We start from the raw sequence: 21,702 nt of genomic DNA, 5'->3' as shown, positions 1-21,702 counted from the left end.
TCGGTTAGATCTTGTAGAAATTAGTTACACTAATTTCATATAATTTGATTACATGAGCAAAATTTGCTTCATGTTAAAGTTTTTATTTTTATTTTTAATTTTTTTAAAGTTTACTCTGTTTTAGGTAACTTACCTTTGAGTAGAAAAAGTGCTTTAAGTAAAACTTTTTTTCAAATAAAAAAATTAGAAAATTTAAAACGAGTTGCCTACTTGAGATAGCTCTAAACTGTTCCTTAATCTGGTTGTAAGACATAATTGCTAAAATATATGAAAATGGTTTGAGGTTTGATACATTTCAATGTAGACAAATTTTGGTTGTGATTGGTTGACTTAGGTCAATGACTCTTATTACTCCCTTGTTAAGCTTTTAAAAATATTAATGAGTGTGCCCGCTTATTACCTGTGTTTGGCTTCTAAGGACAAGCGGCCAAATCTGCTCCATCCACAAGTTACCTTATGGTTTGGGCTTACTTAACAAAATGACAATTTATTTAAAATAGTGACTTTATATATCTTGTTTAATGCCATAACACAAACTTGTTAAATTATTTGGAAATATTAGGTAGTTAGAAGAAAAATATAACTATTCTGTTTCATGTAATTTCATTCAGTTAAACATTTTAATTGGAGTAAAGCAATAAAGAGGGCTCTAGCATTTCTGTATGTAGAATAATGACAACTGGTCTTCATCATATGTAAATAATTTCTTTTTTCCTCTTTTACTAAGGGTTTTATTGGGAGAGAGGGACTTTTTTCATATGCCTTGTCAGCACTGATTAATGGTTGATAGACTTTTTAATACGGAAGTGTCCTTGCTTTCCTAGATAGGTCTTCGCTCATATTTTTGACATATTTCTGGACTATGTTGACTAATAGTTTAGGATTTTTACATCTGTTTTTGTACACAAGATAGTCTTTATTTTTTTAAAAAACAGGATTTTATATTAAAGTTGTACTGGTTTATAAAATGAAAGTTTTCTATCCTTTAAAATTGTCTTTATTAGCTTCAATATTGGAATTATCTGTTCTGTAGAGGTTACATTTTACCTGTGAGTCATTTTGATACTTCTCCCTTCTTTACAATTCTAACCTCTTCCAGTTTTCTATTTCTTAGGACAGCCTTGGGAGTGCGGCAGCGGCTGCGTGCGGAGGCGGCGTGCGGCAGCAGCCGCGGCGTACGAATGAGGCGTGCTGTGGCGGCGGCGGCGGCTGCGCTGGGCGGCTGCGTGGCGGGGCCTGATGTCACCGGGCACTCGGCCCCACCCCCCGCGGCTGCAGCTGCGGAGCCGGAGAGCGGGCACCAGCACAGTCTGGGCTGAGAACGCAGCGTGCGCGGCCATGGCCTCCGGCGCCTCGCTAAGCGGGCGCAGGGCACGGGAGCAGCGGGAGGGCAGCCCCGGGCCCCCGCCCCCAGCGCTTGGCTGACCGGCTGCCCCCTCATCTCGTCCCACAGAGGCGGACACTCGACAGAGGCTGCTGCGCACCGTCCAGAAGGAGGTGGGTGCCGGAGGCGGGGGCGGGGTCGCGATCCTGGGGGAGGGGGCTTTCAAGCCCCCAGGGAAGGGTCTCCGGAGGAGAGGTGGCCGGTGGCAGCGGCGGGGATGGCCATTTCCGGTTTGGGGCTCACCTGGCTGGGTATTTACCTCCCGCGGAACTGGAGGCGAGTGAGTTTGGGGGTTGGAGTATAGGGGGACCCTGGATGTTTTTATGCTGTGTGCAGGGGCGGGTGCAGCGGGAGGGCCCCCCAGGTGTGGGTCACCCCTGGATATGTCTGGGTAGGACCTCCTCTTGTGAAAGAGCCGGTGGTTGGATCTCAGTGAGGTGAGGCAAGCGCCTGGGGGTGCTGACTGGGCATATTGGGTGGTGGGGGGCTGAATGGAGCTGTAGAAGGAAGACCAGACTTCAGAAGAGGGGAAAGGTTCACTGTGGAAAAATGCCCCTCATCCCAGATCTCCCCTTTCCCGCAAATTCTCAGTGCTTGGAGCCACCCCTAGGAGCCAAGAGACTTCCCCAGCCCCCATTCCTGAAAGCCCCTGGCAAGTGGGTTACTCCATTTGTGGGCTTGTCCCCTGCTGTTTTGGCAGGTGGGTTTCCCTTACCCCCTACCCCACCCCCACATGCAGTAGAGTGAGAAGCAAGCAAGGTTCAACTGTCCCTCTGCCCCTTCCCTCTCCTTGGGGCCAACTGGGAACCCAGTCCAGCCTTTACTTTGTAGCCCTGGACTGCCCGCAGACGGCAGAATCCATAGTGGTTGGTTCCCGGGGAGCGTTTAGATGCTTGGACTGTGTGTGTGCGTGTGTGTAAAGCATGCACACGCCTATGTGGGCGAGGACATGTGGCTGTGAGTGTGTGCCTCTGAGCATGTCTGTGCATCGGTCTGGAGATATCCAAGTATATCTTCTTATTGCGTGTACATGGGTCTGTGTCTTCATGTGTTTTCGTGAGTATGAGGTGTATCTGTGTGATGCATGAGTCTCTGTGTACATGGGTGAGGCCGTGACCATGTATGTGCGATTGTATGCGTGTCTATCGCCTTCCTTATGTCACTTCCCATCCTGGGACCCTGTCACTGCTGAGCTGCCTCACCCCTGTATCTTGAGTCCTCATCCTGAGACCACAAATGCCCTCAGACTTTGGGGGCTGGCCTCATATCTGTGCCTGTGTATGGGTGTTGAGGGTATCCGCATCTGGTGTCAGCACTGAGCACCAAGAAGCCCCTCCCCGCCTGGTGGCAGACAGCCACCAAAGGACAGGCTTGAAGCCTGGACCTGTTGCTGCCCCTCCCTGCTCAGAAAGCTTGGGCATATGTCTGCGTATAGGTCTCTAGGTGTGGCATGTCCCGCGTTGTTGAAAGAATCCGCTCCAGGGGCGCCTGGGTGGTGCAGTCGGTTAAGCGTCCGACTTCAGCCAGGTCACGATCTCGCGGTCCGGGAGTTCGAGCCCCGCGTCAGGCTCTGGGCTGATGGCTCGGAGCCTGGAGCCTGTTTCCGATTCTGTGTCTCCCTCTCTCTCTGCCCCTCCCCCGTTCATGCTCTGTCTCTCTCTGTCCCAAAAATAAATAAACATTGAAAAAAAAAAAAAAAAAAGAATCCGCTCCAGGGCTGACTGTACATTCTAGCATTTCTTTTTTTTTTTAAACATTTATTTAGTTTTGAGACAGAGAGGGACAGAGCACGAATGGGGGAGAGTCAGAGAGAGAGGGAGACATAGAATCTGAAGCAGGCTCCAGGCTCTGAGACGTCAGCACAGAAACCAACGCGAGGCTGGAACTCACAGACCATGAGATCATGACCTGAGCCACAGTCGGACACTTAACCGACTGAGCCACCCAGGCACCCCTCATTCTAGCATTTCTGAATAAGGTGGGATGTGTGGAATTCCTCAGAAAGGCCCAGATGTTTTCAGTTTAGCTCTTTTAGAGGCCCTGCGGGGACCTGAAGAAAGCTCTATGTAGATAGACCACCTTCCAACAAAACATACAAACCTACAATATTCTCATGACTATGTTAGGGGAGGGTGTCTCTAGCACTTCCCCCAAAAGCCTTCAGGTTAAAAACCTGCAGAGTCTTTGTTCATTGTTTAACCAAACCTAGCTGTAATATGTGCTCTGCAGATGTTTGCAACTGGAATGGCTGTGTTTTCAAGGTAATGGTTGTCTGTTCAACTGGGAGTGGAGGCCACAGGCAGAAGAATGTGTGAACAAGGCATCTGCCTCTGGGCAGGGCTCCAGCTGGGACCCTGGTCCCAGCTCTGCCAGCAGCTCCCTCGATGCCCTGGACAAGTCCTTTCCCCTCTCGAGGACTCAGTTTCCACATGTGGAGAAGGAGCATCCTTAGAGGTCCCACCCATGTCAGTCTAGTTTGGATTATTGGCCGTGGGGTGGGGGGTTGGGGTGGATATACCTTGCCCCTGGTGACCAGAGGTGTAGGCCTGCATCCTCTCTCCTGGGAGCAGCCGAGTTTGGGGCATGGAATGAGCTTTCTGCCTGACATGAGGCCAAGGCCATCGCCTGATCAGAGGGACCTGTGTGGCATCCCACTTGGTGCCTCAGGGGGGCAGGGACAGAACCTTGCAAATTTGGGCAAAAGGCCTCTAAGCGCCCATTGACTCCGGATCTGCAGTCAGAAGGCACGGCTTACAGTAGTGAGTTGGTGGCTGATTCTGAATTCTGTATTTCTTGGGGCACATCGTTTCAGGAATCAGAACTTCCATTTCCTGGGGGCTACTCTGTGCCGTACCCTGTGAGTACAGGTAACTTTCTGAGGTGAGTGCGATTGTCCCCACTTTACAGACAAAGAACCCGAGCTTGGAGGGGAGGCATGAGTTGCTCAAGAGCACACAGCTGACAGGGTGCAGAGCCAGACACTTCACCCCCAGGTCTGTCTGACATCAGAGCCAGGCTTTTACATGTCATAACCCAAACGTGTCCATCCACGTCTACGCAGCACTGCAGTGTCAGCATGTGTGGTGCAATGATTTCCATCGCACGGATCGCCTCCACTGTTGTCAACATGTTGCATGACAGTGGTCCATTTTTAGTAGTATATATTTTTCAGTTCCTTTGTTTAGTTTTGAGAGAGCATGCATGTGTGTGAGCAGCAAAGGGGCAGAGAGAGAGGGGAGAAAGAATCCTGTGCTCTCAGCACAGAGCCTGATGTAGGACTTGGTCCCACGAAGTGTGAGGTCATGACCTGAGCTCAGATGCAGACTTGGACGCCGAACCCACTGAGCCACCCAGGCACCCTGACAACAGTGGTGCATTTTATACGGACACTAACTCATCATTTTCAGGCAAAGTTTCTAATTTGCATTAGTGTTCAGCCTTGGTGTTATACGTTCTATGAGTTTTAACAAATGTGTAATGATGTGAATCCACCTTTGTGGTATCGTGTGAAAGAGTTTCACTGCCTTAAAGGTCCTCTGTGCTGTGCCCCTTTATCCCTACATTCACCCCAACCCTTACCTCCATAGTCTTCCTCTTTCCAGAGTGTCATATAGTTAGAATCATACAGTGGATATCTTTGAATGTTTAGAAAATTAAATTCCCCGGTAATTGAATGTAGGCATTCAGGATATTCTTTGCCCTTTGTTTTGTTTTGTAGCTCATCAGTAGAGGATCTGATGATGTATACCTTCCATGAAAAAAAGCATAATTTCTCTAGATGTGTGTCACCTAATGGGGACATCATGAACCACTACATAGCACTCATATTGGGATCATGCTCCTGTGTGATGTGCGGTGGGTCTAGATAGACTCTCTAGCAATGGAAGGAGACAGTCTCAAGAGGTTAGAACTTTATCAAACTGGAATGCCAAATCCTTCTTCCTTAACTTCCCATTGGAAATAACGCCAGGGAGAGTCTGTTTGCTATGGTTTGGCCATGCTGCAAAGTACAATAGCTGTAGAGCACACTTTGTGAGGGGGTGTTTCGTCCTAAAACTGAACAGTCTGTACTGAAGGGCTGGGGAAGTTCTGCCATGTTACAGCAAAAATAAACATACTCTCTTTTAACTCCTCTAGTAGTGGAAGTCCAGGAATATCATGCTACTTTCAGTTTGACATTGTCAGCTTAGGATAAACATTCACCTAACGATACCATTTTCCTCCAGCGTCATAGAGTCGGTCAGTGATGGTCATTGTAAACATCAGTTCACCTGTAGGTGTCAAATTCCGATAAAACCCATTCTTGCTTTTGGTCAATATAGAGGAGAAGGTAAGATTTCTTAGTGCTTTAAGCCTACCAATGGTATAATTACCATTCAGTGTAGTGTGGTTTTCAGGTGTGGTCCCAAAGCAATACTTTTGAACAAATCATTAGCCATACACTTGTAATTTCCTGTATTTTTCGATTGTTGATTTAACATGTATTTTGCTTTCTTCTCTAGGAGCAGATAAGAATGCTGAGGAAGACTCTATAACCAGGTAGGATTTTTATGGATTTGTAAAAATGACATTTGTTGGGGCACCTGGGTGGCTCGGTCGGTTAAGGGTGTGACTCTTGATTTCAACTCAGGTTTGTGAGTTCAAGCCCCATGTCGGGTTTTGCGCTGACAGCCTCCTTGGGATATCTTTCCCTCTTTCTGTGTGCACTCACTCTCAAAGTATAAAGGAATGAAATAAAATGAAACGAAAAATGAAATGAAAGGAAACGAAATGTATGAACTGAAAATTATGTGTTTCCTAAGGGAATGCAGAGAACAAAAGCAGTTGTTGAGTGTTCTACCCTGGACGAGACACTATAACCTATGCGTAACATCTGTTAAGCTATATAGTCATTGCATAGCTTTGCAAAGTAGCTGTGTTATTGTAGCCTACTTTTTATTACTCTGGCAACTGTGGTTCAGGGAAGTTGATTACTCGCCCCATGATTCCATAGTTAATGAGTAGCTGAGGGGTTTGTGCGTCAGCTTGTGTAGCTTCCACATCCATTCTCTGGTTCCTCTGCAGCACTGAGATGAACACACAGATCCTAGGGCAGATCAACTCAGAATGTCAAAGGTAATGATGTTGGAGCTCCAATTTAGAGTTTTCTTAAGAAAGCAGGTTAGTCCAAGCATTTGCCCTTATATGTTTGACCAGCAGTGCTAACAAAAGTAATTAGTGCAGTGGTAACTAGTCCCTTGTTTTTACCATCAGAGATTTTAGGGTGGATGTCAGCTATGGCCATGGTGTCATGGCTTTTAGGTAATAAGCAAGATCTAGTCAGGCAGCTCCTTAGATGTGGTGATATCCCCTCTTCTTGAGACAAGTGAGTTTTCTGTAAGGGAAGGATATCCAGTTGTAGACATGTTACGTTAATTAAATCCAGCCTCTGTTTTGAGGATATTGCTCTATGATTCTCTGTTGCCTAAGTTCCCCATCTGGTTTCCCCTTGGGCTAGTACCCTTGACTAGTTCTAGGAAGTTTTTTCTTTTTTTGGAGATTTTTTTCCCATGACTTTTCTGTACTGTGCTTTTGCCTTTTTACTTCCTTCTATGGTTTTCTTGGTATTTTTTTGTCCATTAAGTTTTCTACTTCTGCCATCTAAGGACTCTCCATTTTTCCAGAGGCCAAATCAAAAGCATTTAGAATCTCAAGATGTAGGGAACCTCAGAGATTAATTCATCAAAATAGCCTCTGGTACTTCAACCTATGTTTAACCTCCTTGCCCAATGGTTGTTTACATGGAGAATTTGAAACTCAAAAGAGATTGAAGTGACCTATTTGGATATAAGTGACAGAAATGAGATTTAAATTCGGGTTCTTTTCTTTCTTTCTTTCTTTCCTTTCTTTGTTTTTTTTCTTCACCTTGCAGGCAAATTTTCAATAGTAGAAAGCTGTGGAGCGGGTCTAATGAATACAATGAAGGAGGGTAAGAATCGAATTAGCAGAGGAGACCAGGTTTCAAGAAGAACAACACTGAGCTGGATAGGAATAAGAGTTTCAGAAAAGATGTCAGAATATGGGGGTTTATGCCAAGTGAGATAAAGGTGAATGACAGGAATGAAGGACCCAGGATTAGGGGAGTTGCTTAGAAAGGCATATTCAAATAGAAAGTTCAAGAGGGTCCTGACCAGGTTTCTGCTTTTGTGTCTGTTGGTTTCATTGAAGGTGCGAGCATACTTCAGATTTTCTGTTGAGAGAGATTGAAAATCATTTGAGCTGCTGGGAAGAGTCTGTTTACAGCAAAGAGAAATATGATATCATCTACTTGCACCCCCACTTAGGGAGGATGGCTTAGATCCTCTCAAGGAATTGGGGGTGGGGGTGGAGATTGTGATCTACAGAGATGTATGGCCCAAGGCGAGCTGTCTCCTCACTTCACCTCTTTTCCTAAATCTGTGATGCCCTTCCCATGTACCTGTAGGGCTGGGCAGGGGTACGACTGACTTGTCAAATCAGTAAGGGAGCTTCATCTGGATAGGTGATAACATGCCTATGTTGAGGTGACTGTGTGGATGACTGAGACTCCCAATTAGCTTGTTCTCTAGGAGCAGGACATGGCTCCTACCCTCGGTCATTTGAGCCCATCCTTGTTGTAGGAGTCTGTGCCTTCATAGGCTAAAGATTGAAAGGTTGGAGAATGCCACTGAACCGTGCCGAAGAGTGATGTAGGAGTGGGAGCTCATGGGGAAGAAAATATTCAGGCAGCATATAAAGAAATAGAGGCACAACTACCAGGACCATTTTGATCGCAGTGTCTCTCCTTGGGTAGCTGAATGCCCCTGAAGTCTTGGAAGGTGTTGCTAGTTCTTATGGACCTCAATAAGGCAAGACCAGTGTAGGAACGAAGTTGGCCTTGGGAACTTTTAATCTTTTAATCTCTAGTTGGTACTTCCACTCATAACATAGAAACCTCATGCTCGCCATAAGTGTAGCTCCCATCTGTTAATGTATAATGCTATTACGTATCACTGACTAGATTCTCTCTGGTGTACCTTTGAACCTTGTGATTTATTTACTCTGTAACTGGAACCCTGAACTTCCCTTTCCCCTTCACCCATTTTGTCCATCCCTCCACCTCCCCTCCCTTTTGGCAACAGTCAATTCTCTGCATTTATGGGTCTGTTTCTGCTTTTTCTCTGTTTGTTCATTTGTTCCCCTTTTTAGATTCTACATAGAAGTGAAATCATATAAGATTTGTCTTTCTGTCTGACTTATTTCACTTACCCTCATACCGTCTAGGTATATCCATGATGTTGCAGATGGCAAGATCTCATTCTGGTTTATAGCTGCGTAATATTCCATTGTGTGTGTGTGTGTGTGTGTGTGTGTTTGTGTGTTTGTGTGTATGTGGTCTGTTCATGTATTGATGGACACTTGGGTTGCTTCCATATCTTGTCTATTGTAAATAATGCTACAATAAAGATAGGGGTGCATATATCTTTTCAAATTAGTATTTCCATTTCCCTTGGGTAAATAAATACCCAGTAGTGGAATTCCTGGATCCTATGGTATTTGTATTTTTAATTTGTTGAGGCCCCTCCATACTGGCTTTTGCTGTGGCGATACCAATTTACATCACATGACCAGTGCACAAGGGTTGTTTTTCTCCACACCCTGAGCAACCCTTGTTGTTTCCTGTGTGTTGAAACTGAGCCATTCTGACAGATGTGAGGTGAGAAGTCATTGTGGTAACTTTTATACATTTAATTTTCAACCGTTTCAGAGAATTCCCTGTCTGTCACACTGGGTTATGGAAACTCAGACTGGGTGTTTCCTGGAGATTTCACGGGTTAGGAGAGGTGGAGGCAAAATAACGAACTGAAAGCTGTTTTAAAACAGGGTCCAAATTTTGAAAGACCTATACTCTGGAAACCTTAAAACACTGATGGAAGAAATTGAAGGTGACGGAAAGAGAAAGACATCCGATGCTCATAGATGGGAAGAATACGTATTTTTAAAGTGTCTACACTACCCAAAGGAATCTACAGATGTAATGCAATCCCTGTCAACATACCAACAGCATTTGTCACAGAGCTATACAAACAATCCTAACCGTTCTATACAACCACAAACACCTTGAATGGCCAAAGCAATATTGGAAAAGAGGAAAACTGAAGGTATCACAATCTCAGATTTCAAGTTTTATTCCAAAGCTGTAGAAATCCCAACAGTATGGTTGGACTGGTGTAGAACATAGCCGCATAGCTCAATGGAATAGAACCGAAAACCCAGAAAGAAATCCACAACTCTATGGCAGTTAATCTTCCACAAACAGGAAAGACTATCCAGTGGGGAAAAGGCAGTCTCTTCACCAAATGGTGTTGGGAAAACCGGACAAGCCACATACCAAACAATGAACTTGGACCAATTTTTTTACCATAGACAGAAATAAACTCAAAATGAATTAAAGACCTAAGTGTGAGACCTGAAACCATAAGAAATCCTTGAAGAGAGCACAGGCCATCATTTGTCTTTGGCTGTAGCAACATTTTACTAGTTATGTTTCCTGAGCCAAAGGACGTAAAACAAGAATAACTATGGGGACTACATCAAACTACAAAGCTTTTGCACAGTGAAGGAAACCGTCAAAACTAAAGGGAACCTCTGGAATGGGAGAACATATTTGCAAATGTTTTGCAAAGCCAATAAAGGGTTAATATTCACAATGTATAAAAAATTGATACAAGTCAACATCCCCCCCTCCAAAAAAGCACAGTTTAAAAATGAGCAGAAGACATAACCAGACATTTTCCACAGACAACATACAGATGGTCAACAGACACCTGAAAAGATGCTCCCCAAAACTACAACGAGATACCACGTTCAAACCTTTCAGAATGGCTAAACTCCCAGACACAAGAAGCAAGTGTTTGTGAGGATGTGGAGACAGAGGAAACCTCTTGCACTGTTGGTGGAGATGCAGTGAGTGCGGCCCCTGTGGAAAACAGTGTGGAGGTTCCTCAAAAAATTACAAACAGAACTCTCCTATGATCCAGTAATCAAAAGAATACAAAAACATGAATTCCATGGGACACACCCACGTCTGTGTTTATTGCAGCATTATTTCCAATAGTCAGTGCAAGCGTCCATTGACAAAGGAGTGAACGAAGAAGTCCTATATGTATGTATGTATGTGTGTGTGTGTGTATATGTAAATCCATACACACACACACACACACATACACACACTGTGATATTACTCAGCCATAAAACAACGAAACCTTGTCTTTTGCAATGACCTGGTTGAAGCCCGAGAGTAGTAGGGTAAGCAAAGTCAGGGGAAGACAAATACCATATGGTTTTACTCATGTAGCACCTAAGAAACAACAAATGAGCAAAGGGAGAAAAAAAAAAGGGAGAGACAAACCAAGAAATAGGCTCTTAACTGCAGAACAAACAGATGGTTTCCAGAGAGGAGGTGAGTGGTGGGAGGGGTGAAAGAGGTGATGGGGATGAAGGAGTGCCCTTGTCATGATGAGCACGGGGTGAGTATGGAGTTGGTGAATCACCGTATTGTACCACTTAAATTAATATAACACTGGATGTTACTATTACTGGAATTAAAATAAAACTTAATGAAAAAAACAGAGGCCAACTTTTTATTATACCAAGAAACTTTGTTGAGTAAACAGCTGACATTTCCCTTATTTTTGAAATTTTGTTTTTTAATGAATGAACATGTTTTTGTTGTATATTTTTGCTCTAAAGGCTTTCCGACAAACCTGGTCCTGATGATTCATGGCCTACATCAGCTAGCCAAGACTTCGATTTTGGTACCAAGGTAAAGTACCCTCCTGTGAAACTCACTTTCCTGCTCTGAATTTAGTTTTCTCCCTTATTTACTCTGAAAATTTAACAGTAGCCTGTGTATCATCATTTTATGTGTGTAATGGAAAGTTAGCAAGAACAAACCACTTTGCAGATACATGACGCGTTGAATGTTTGGTTTTGTTTTGTTTTACTCTGGTAAATCCTAGAGGTGGAGGCTGATAAAAGAATGGGCTGGAAAATATATAATGACCGTGAAATTATATTGGGAAAAGCTTTCCCATAATGGAGGAAATATGACATTTGGTTAAGGATAAGGATTCTTACTGTGATACTAACATGACTGATAATACTCATGCCTAAATGAAATCATATTGGATCCAAGTATCTATTGTAGGTTGCCCCCGGCCCTGGCAAGTTTTATTTTGGTGAGACACAGGATTTTCCTTTGTCTCCATCCTTTGTTCTACATTTAGACTGAAATAACATTAGAAAATGTAGAAACTTAGATGTTTACATTATTTCTCAACATTTACGTTACAAAGGTGTTCCCCTGTATTTTTGAAATAACTCCACGAAGAGTAAGTTACAATTGTGCATCTCGCTGAAAAATACGTATTTTGCTGAAAAGAGTAGCTCTATGAGCAGAGGTTCTTCATAGCCAAGTTGTCAAATTTCTAATTTCAGAAATCTTTCCTATTCTAGCTTTTAAAACTATCTCCTCTTAGTCCTTGTGTCTGATTCTAAAATTTAAAGTTTCAGACATCTGATGTTTATTTAAATATTCATTTCAAAGCCCCTAAATCATTATAAGCTACTGGAGGTTAGGAAACATACTTGTTTGACTCCTGGAGCTCCTAGAATAAAGTCTTGCTTGGAAGAAGCAATGTCATAGTTTTTGAACGTGAATAAATGAGTAGGGAAATGGAATTCCGTAGAATGGAATTTGAAAAGTAACGAAATACGCATGATATATCGCAATTAAATATGTGAATTTAAAAAATAAGGCTTCAGTTTATATTCCGTTTTAGTGTTTAATATGTATCAACGCAAATGAATTCTATTGAGGAAATCAGGAGTTACATAAGAAAGGTGACAGTATGTTTTTAGTATCCTCCCATTGTGAGCTTAGAAGTGCAGAGAAAAACTCCTCAGCCTTTGTTTTGTTAACCCCATCCGTGTCCCATTACATACATCCTTTGAAGGTTCACATTTCTTCCTAGAATTCTCATTCCAATTCTTTCTCCATAGTGAAAGTTGATGTGTTAGGAACCTTTCTTTTTCTGTTCTTTTGTGAGTCTAGTAATAATTTATAGCTTTTAGAAAGTGATAGATGCCAGTAATTGAGCAATTTTTTATAGTGAAAAAAATAAAATTCTTTAATACAGTGTTTATAACCAGATAACTGTAGAGTGATACAAGTCAGTATTATTAGGGATATACTGTGAATCGAAGCCTCTGTTTTACATATAGATTTTATATGTATCTTTAAAAGGTTTAAAAGAGACTATTGTTCATAGTATATGCCTAATCCTACTTATGTACCTTTAAGAAGTGTATGTTGTTTTCACTTATCTTATTTTGCTCACATTTTTCCTTTTCTTCCTTGTCTTAAGCTCATGCTTGATCGATTGGTCATGTCTTATTTTTTTTTTCCTTTTTTCTTCTTCTCCCCCCATGCTTTTTAAGGTATTTTTGATGTTTTCAAAGTTTATTTATTTTGGAGCGAGAGAGAGACAGAGTGCAAGCAGGGTAGGGACAGAGACAGAGGGAGACACAGAATCCAAAGCAGGCTCCAGGCTCCGAGCTGTCAACACAGAGCTCAATGTGGGGCTCAAACCCACAAACCGTGAGATCATGACTCATGAGCTGAAGTTGGACGCTGAACTGACTGAGCCACCTACGTGTTCCCCCCACCATGCTCTTTTTTAATCGTTTACTCCTAGCCTAATGTTTCCTTGCAGAAAACATTTCTTTAGGGTCTGTTCTTTTAGTACATCACTTTCTGTCAACTCCATTGTCAACATATTGGTTACAGAATTCTACTGTCTGTGTGTGGTTTTCATCCATGACTCATTGCCCCACAAGGTTTCTTCTTTTTTCGTCTTTGTTGGAAGGAGCTGAGCTAAATGTTTTTGTAATGTTTGTATTTGTCTTGGAAAGGGCAGGAGAGACAGAGAGAACGAGCAAGTGCTCGTAGGGAGGGGCAGACAGAGAGGGAAGGAGGGAATCTCAAGCAGGTTCCGCGCTGTCAGCACAGAGCCCGATGTGTGCCTTGAACCCCACTAACCGTGAGTTCATGACCAGAGCTGAAATCAAGTTGGTCACGTAACTGACTGAGCCACCCAGGCGTCCCAGAAGGAGCTACATTTAAACAGTCATATTTGACTTTAGTGTTTTGAGAAACAGAAGCAACTTAAACTGTTTGCAATTTCAACTTACCTACATAAGATACTACTGAAGAGTTTGTACATTTTCTCTTACAAGAGATCGTTCATGCCAGTATAAATCATGCAAACATTTCACAAGATAACATATTTAAATTTCTTAGTGTTAGTGTTTTCAACATGCTTTTAATTACCTCGGGTTCAAGGTGTATCTGAGGTTACTTTGGTAAAGTATTTACCCGATATTAATCAGTTACAGGTACGGCGAGTAACATTTTGAGACTACCTATGTATGAGATCTCTTGTGTTGCTCACCACATGAGAAAATGGAGACTGGTAATAAATAGTAAACGGCATAACTGAGATTTGAGTCTACATTTGAAAGATTCCAAAGCGTGTGTTCCTTGTGTAAGGGTGCTCATTTTGTAATGGTGAATATTACAATGATTTTATCGAATTGGATTCTTGTAATCCTTAAAGCTGTTAATTCTTTTCTAGAATGTCCCAAAACCACGCAGAGCAAAGCTACTGCATTCTTCTTGGCAATTCATGAAAAAGTTTAAGTTATTGGGAGACTTGTATTATTCACTGATTCTTGTCCATTCTCGTGTTATTCACCAATTTGAAGTGACAGATATTTTCATGTCCTCTTTACTTTGTTTTCTACTAAGTGAGAGCAAAACGTGGCACTGTGAAACCAGAAGGTGGAACCTTAACTGAGGACAACAGTCCTGATTCTGAAAATAAAGATATGGCTGAAACTCTTTCCAAACCACCAGCCAGAATTTATGGCGATCCTCTTCCTGTTTTACCATCATCTAAATCTCTTCTGAAACCTTCTCTCAAGACATTAGCTGTCCTTGGTCTTGCAAAGGTAAGTTGTTTTGTTGTATGCTCCCCCCACCCCATACCATCCTCTTGCTCCTTATAATGATGAAAAGGATCTTAGGAAGAAATGGAAGTCCTCAAGATCATAACAGAAATCAGTGTAATGACCACAGAGAGGAAGGTACAGGATTGAAATTTATAAAGTTTGGTGGGAGTAGACAATTCTCGGGGATGCCTTTATGGAAGCAAAGAAGGAGAAGGCAGCTGGAAAGAATAGCTAGATGCATATGAAGATGAGGAGGGGGGTGAAGGGGAAGAATTCATTTTAGAGGGGCGAGATGAACTTAAAAGTATGAAGAGTTGAGAGAAAGTATCATCAAATCACAGCAGCAATAGTGGGATTAAGGCAGAGCAGATGTTCTTTAAATTATAAAATGTGGGAGAAAATATTTTAAGTGCAAATGAAGAAAAAAAAGCCAGGTAATAAAAAAAAATGCTTAGATTCCTCTGAATGACTTACAGCTGATTTCTGTGAAGAACTGGAAGAAATTTTTGCCCTTACGTTTCAGTTTAATAAAGGTGATATCCTGTATTTAGTTTAGCAAAACCTGTGTTTCTAAGGAATGCAAAGTGAAATCTGTTTAGGCCATACCGGATCGATGGCGGATTTTCAATTTTTGGCTATTGTCTTTCTTGGGGTTTCTAAGGTTACTTACTGTGTGGTATAATCTTGGTATATTTTAGGTCTTTTTGAGTAGAAAGAGAAGAAAGAAACATTTATTCTTTTCATTCAATAAAATTTCTAGTGATGTAAATAAGGTTCTTTATCCGTGAAATGAAAAACTAAATTTGAAGCTGCAACACTGAATTTGTTTTTTGTTTTTGAGCTTATTTATTTATTTTGAGAGAGAGAGCAAGCAGGGTAGGGACAGGGAGAGAGGGGAGAGACAGAGAGAATCCCAAACAGGCTCTTCATTGTCAGCACAGAGCTCGACGCATAGCTCAGACTCACAAACCGGCTTGCGAGATGACGACCTGAGCCCAAATCAAGATGCTTAACTGCCTGAGCCACCCAGGTGCCACTTAAGCTTCCACACTCTGAAAGAAAAAATATATAAAATATGTTTTCTGCATTCTGATTTACCTTTTTTTAAAAGTGTTCAACTGTTTATGTATTTTGAGAGAGAGAGACAGAGACAGAGAATCCTAAGCAGCCTCTGTGCTGTCAGTGTCAAACCTGACACAGAGCTTGAATAACCTGAGCCAAAATCAAGCTGGACGCTTAACCAGCTGAGCCACCCAGGTGCCACTCTTTTTTTTAATAGAATTTGCATAGAATAGACACATACACACATACCAAATGAATGAACTCAAAATGTATAAATTTTTGTCTAATATGAACTCTTTGTCATGACAGAATCATAAGGCAGGAAAGGTTGCCAAGAGAGTATGCAAAATTCTTTGTAGGAGATGATTTTTACTTCTTTGAAGATTTCTGACAATAGATACGTTTTTAAAACCATATTTATTTATTTTTGAGAGAGATGGAGCATGAGCGGGGGAAGGGCAGAGAGAGAGAGGGAGACACAGAAACTGAAGCAGGCTTCAGGCTCTGAGCTGTCAGCACAGAGCCTGACACGTGGGGCTCAAGCTCAGGAACCATGCGATCATGACCTGAGCCAAAGTCAGATGCTTAGCCGACTGAGTCCCCCGGGACTCAGTTGTTCGATTTAGCATGTAAATTCTTTCATGTCTAAAACTGAGAAAGACTGGTGAGTTGATTTTTTTTTTAGTCCCTTTCTTCTTTCCTCCTGGGAATGTTCAGTCCTGCTTGATAATGACACATGTATTTGAAGACTTTAAAATCTTCAAATTGGAACCCTCTTGCACTGTTGGTGGGAATGCAAATTGGTGCAGCCGCTCTGGAAAGCAGTGTGGAGGTTCCTCAGAAAATTAAAAATAGACCTACCCTATGACCCAGCAATAGCACTGCTGGGAATCTACCCAAGGGATACAGGAGTACTGATGCATAGGGGCACTTGTACCCCAATGTTCATAGCAGCACTCTCAACAATAGCCAAAGTATGGAAAGAGCCTAAATGTCCATCAACTGATGAATGGATAAAGAAATTGTGGTTTATATACACAATGGAATACTACGTGGCAATGAGAAAGAATGAAATATGGCCTTTTGTAGCAACGTGGATGGAACTGGAGAGTGTGATGCTAAGTGAAATAAGCCATACAGAGAAAGACAGATACCATATGGTTTCACTCTTATGTGGATCCTGAGAAACTTAACAGGAACCCATGGGGGAGGGGAAGGAAAAAAAAAAAAAAAGGACGTTAGAGTGGGAGAGAGCCAAAGCATAAGAGACTGTTAAAAACTGAGAACAAACTGAGGGTTGATGGGGGTGGGAGGGAGGGGAGGGTGGGTGATGGGTATTGAGGAGGGCACCTTTTGGGATGAGCACTGGGTGTTGTATGGAAACCAATTTGTCAATAAACTTCATATAAAAAAAAATAAAATAAAATAAAATCTTCAAATTGGATGATCATAAATATATTAGTTGCTTAATGCTAGATTCCTTCTCGGGTCCTTAACTACCTTCCTATATGGTGTAGATAGGAAATTAGAGCTCTTCATATGCTGTTCCCAGTAGAATAATAAAACTTATGAAGTTTAAAATCAGTTTTTATATTTTTCTTAGACATTGTGGTAGTAGTGGAAAATGGCTCAAAATTCTGTAATCCTGTATTTCTCTTCTATACTTTTAAATCTTGTCCCTTAAGGTTAATTTTTTTATTTTTTTTACTATTTTTTTTAATGTTGATTCTTGAGAGAGAGTGAGGGAGCATATGAATCACGAGCCGACTCCATGCGGCCTTGATCCCACGGCCTTGGGACCATGACTCGAGCTGAAACTAAGAGTTGGACGCTCAACTGACTGAGCCACCCAGGCATCCCAAGATTAATTTTTAAAAAGCAGTATTCTTATAAAATCCTGAATTAGTGTTTCACAGTTAAAACTTTTTATGACTCTTAATGCCATTCATTACAGAAATGAATATTTGTCTATATTAGTAAACGTATAGTTTGCACCCTTAAAACTAATGTTGGAATATAGACGTGAAATCTTGAATCTCATGTTTTCTTCCCCTGCTTTTGTGATTGTATTATTTTTACTCTTTAAAAATATTTTTAGTGTTTGTTTATTTTTGAGAGAGATAACGTGAGGGAGAAGGGGAGGGGTAGGGAGAGGGGGACAGAGGATCCAAAGCAGGCTCTGTGCCGACAGCAGAGAGCCTGATGCGGGGCTCGAACTCATGAACCAAGAGTTCATGACGTGAGCCAAAGTTGGAGACTTAACTGACTGAGCCACCCAGGCGCCCCTCCCCTGTTTTCATTATTATTCTTTATTTATTCTTTATTTTTATTAGTTTACAATTCAGTGTCCAGTTAGGGAATATATAGTGTGTACCGTGTAGTCTTGGCTTCGGGAGTAGATTCCCGTGATTCATCACTTCCGGATAACCCCAGGGCTCCTTCCAACATGTGCCCTCCTCAATGCCCACCATCCCTTTTTTCCACCCCCTTAACTCCCCACCCCCATCAACCCTCAGATTGTTCTCTGTCTTTTAAGATCCTCGTATGGTTTGCCTCCTCTAGGTATTTGTAACTATTTTTTCTTTCCCTTCCCCTATGGTCTTGTGTGAAGTTTTCAAATTCCACCTATGAGTGAAAACATACAATATCTTTCTCTTGACTGACCTATTTCACTTCGCATCATACCTTCCAGTTGTTTCCTCAGTGTTGCAAATGGCAGGATTCCATTCTTTTTCATGGCCGAGTCGTAGTATTCCATTGTATATAGAAACCACCTCTTCTTTAGCCATTCATCAGTTGATGGACATTTGGGCTCTTTCCATAATTTGTCCATTGTTGGTAGAACTGCTGTCAACTCTGGGGTACATGTGGCCCTACAAATCAGCACTCCTGTATCCTTTGGATAAATGCCTAATAGTGCTGTTGCTGGGTTGTAGGGTAATTCTATTTTTAATTTTTTGAGGAACCTCCACACTGTCTTCCAGAGCGGCCGCACCAGTTTGCATTGCCACCAACAGTGCAAGAGGGTTCCCGTTTCGCCACATCCTCGCCAACATCTGTTATTTCTGGAGTTGTGAATTTCACCACCGCACTCTGACCGATTGAGGTGGTATCCCAGTGGGGTTTGATTTGTATTTCCTGGATGACGCGTGATGTTGAGCATCTTTGCATGTGTCCGTTGGCCATCTGGATGTCTCCTTTGGAAAAGTGTCTATTCACGTCCTCTGCCCCTTTCTTCGCTTACTTGGTTTTCGGGTGTTGAGTGTGGCAAGTTCTTTATAGACTTTTTTATCCTAACCCTTTATGTGATATGCCATTTGCGAATACATATCTTCTCCCATTCCGTCGGTTGCCTTTAAGGTTTGTTGATTGTTGCCTTTGCTGTGTGGCAGCTTTGTATCTTGATGAGGTCCCAAAAGTTCACTTCTGCTTTTATTTCCCTTGCCTTTGGAGACATGTCAAGTAAGTAATTGCTGCAGCTGAGGTCAGAGAGGTCGTTGCCTGTTTTCTCCTCTAGGACTTTGATGGTTTCCTGTCTCACGGTTAGCTTTTTCATGCATTGGAGTTTATGTTTGTGTAAGGTGTAAGAAAGTGGTCCAGTTTCACTCTTGTGCGTGTGGCTGTCCAGTTCTCCCAGCACCATTAGCTAAAGAGACTGTCTTTTTTGCATTGGCTACTCTTTCCTGCTTTGTTGGAGCTTAGTTGGCCACACATGTGTGGGCCCATTTCTGGGTTCTGTATTCTACTCCATTGACCTCTGTGCTTGTTTGGAGCTAATACCGTGCGTTTGAGGAGTCCAGCTTTGTAGTACAGGCTAAAGTCTGGGATTGTGATGCCTCCCCCACTCTGGTTTCCTTTCTCAACCTTACTTTGGTTGTTCTGGGTCTTTTGTGGTTCTCTCCAAAGTGTAGGATTGTTTGTTCCAGTTCTGTGAAGAATGCTGCTGTTATTTTGATTGGGATTGCATTGAATGTACAGATTGCTTTGGGTAGTATTGACATTTTAACAATGTTTGTTCTTGCAACCCATGAGCATGGAATATTTTCCGGGCTCTTTGTGTCTTCTTCAGTTTCTTTCATAAGTTGTCTATAGTTTTCAGCATACAGATCTTTTACCTCTTTGGTTAGGTTTAATGCTAGGTATTTTATGGTTTGGTGCAGTGGTAAATGGGATTGATTCCTTGATCTCTCTAACGCTTCATGATTGGTTTATAGACATGCAACCGATTGGGTGCATTGATGTTTTATCCTGCAGCTTTGCTGAATGCGTGTGTCAGTTCTAGCAGTTTTTTGGTGGAGGCTTTCAGGATGTCCACATAGAGTATCGTGTCATCTGCAAACTGTGAAAGTTTGACCTCTTCTTTGCCAACTTGGGTACCTTTTATTTCATTTTGTTGTGTGATGTCTAAGGCCAGGACTTCCAACATTATGTTAAACAACAGTGGTGAGAGTAGAAATCCCTTCATGTTCCTGATCTCAGGGGAAAAGCTCTCAGTGTTTCTCCATGGAGGAGACTATTTACTGTGGGCCATTCATATGTGGCTTTTATGGTTCCAAGGTCTATTCCTTCTATCTGATTTTCTTGAGGGTTGTATTAAGAAAGAGTGCTGTATTTTGTCAAATGCTTTTTCTGCATCTATTGACAGGATCATATGGTTGTTATCCTTTCTTCTCTTCATGGGAGGTGTCATGTTGATTGATTTGTGAATATTGAACCAGCCCTGCTGCCCAGGAATGAATTGCACTTGATCCTGGTGAATCATTCTCTTAATATACCGTTGCATTACATTTGTTAGTATCTTGTTGAGAAGAAGAAGGATTAACTCTCCTTTAATGTCTGGTAGGATTCCCCTGGGAAGCCATCGTGCCCAGGACTCTTATCTTTTGGGAGATTTTTAATAACTGATTGAATGTCTTCACAGGTTATGGGTCTGTTCACGTTTTCTATTTCTTCCCGTTTGGCTTTTGGTAGTGTGTGGGTGTCTAGGAATTTGTCCATGTCTTCCAGGTTGTCCAGGTTGTTGGCATATACTTTTTCATAGTATCCTCGGATTCTTGTTGTGTTTCTGTGCTGTTGGTTGTGATCTCTCGTCTTTCATTTGTGATTTTATCTGTTTAGGCCTCTCTTTCTTCTTTTTGAGAAGTGTGGCTAGGGGGTTATCAATTTTGTTTATTAAAAAAAAAACATCTCTTAGATTCATTGATGTGTGCAACCTTGTTTTTGGATTCTATAGGATTTATTTCTGCTCTACTGTTTCTTGTTTCTCTTCTTCTGCTGACGTTGGGCTTTCTTTGCTGCTGTGTTTCTAGTTCATTTAGGAGTGAAGTTAGTTTCTGTATTTGGGACCATCCTTGCTTCTGGAGATAGGCCTGGATTGCAATGTATTTTCCTCTAAGGACTGCCTTTGCTGCATCCCAAAGGGTTTGGATTGCGTGTTTTCATTTTCATTTGCTTCCATATGGTTTTTAATTTCTTCCTTAGTCGCCTGGTGGACCCATTCTTTCTTGAGTAGGAAGCTCTGTAACCTCCATGCATTTGGAGGCTTTCCAATTTTTGTTCTTGTGGTTGATTCCAAGTGTCTGAGCGTTGTGATCTGAAAATATGCATGGTATGATCTCAGTCCTTTTATATTTGTGGAGGGCTGTTTTGTGACCCAGGATGTGATCTATATTGGAGAATGTTCTATGTGCACTTAAGAAGAATGTGCATTCTACTGCTGTTAAATGAGAAGATCTCAATACATCTGTATCGATATCTATGTGTATAAATGTATATATAAACGCCAATATATATGTATGTATATCTGAGTACATCTGGTCCAATGACACATTGGATCTGTGTTTCCTTACTGATTTTCTGCCTTGATGATCCGCCTGTTGCCATGTGTGGAGTCTTAAAGTCGTCTACAATCATGGTATTTGTATGTATAAATTTATTCATGTTTGTGATTAATCGATTCATATATGTGGGCGTTTCACTTTGGGGGCATAAACATTTGCAGTTGTTAGCTCCTCTTGATGGATAGACCCCTTAATTATGATAAAACGCCTTTCTGAATCTGTTACTACTGTCTTTGGTTTAAAATCTAGTCTGGTGGAAGTATGGCGACTCCAGCTTTCTTTTGACTTCTAGTAGCATGATAGTTGGTTCCCCATACCTTCACTTTGAATCTGGAGGTGTCCTGG

At 42.0% G+C, this 21,702-nt stretch overlaps 1 protein-coding gene across 1 annotated transcript in view; it reads left to right on the top strand.

Moving 5' to 3' along the window:
- Positions 1-1,354: 1,354 nt before the first annotated feature.
- LOC124519793 (small G protein signaling modulator 1-like) overlaps positions 1,355-21,702 on the top strand; it is a 97,147-nt gene continuing 76,799 nt past the window's right edge. The window contains 4 exon segments of the mRNA XM_047090210.1: positions 1,355-1,497; positions 5,887-5,923; positions 11,135-11,207; positions 14,253-14,455. Coding sequence (XP_046946166.1) covers positions 14,333-14,455 — 123 coding nt within the window. The 5' untranslated portion in view covers positions 1,355-1,497; positions 5,887-5,923; positions 11,135-11,207; positions 14,253-14,332.

This window comes from Lynx rufus, unplaced genomic scaffold, assembly GCF_022079265.1.
Source record: "Lynx rufus isolate CCGP_SWC_20201006 ecotype Redwood Valley unplaced genomic scaffold, mLynRuf1.p SCAF_29, whole genome shotgun sequence".
Classification (NCBI taxonomy): domain Eukaryota; kingdom Metazoa; phylum Chordata; class Mammalia; order Carnivora; family Felidae; genus Lynx; species Lynx rufus.
Note: the sequence above shows the minus strand (reverse complement) of the source record. Positions and strands in the feature narration are given on the sequence as shown.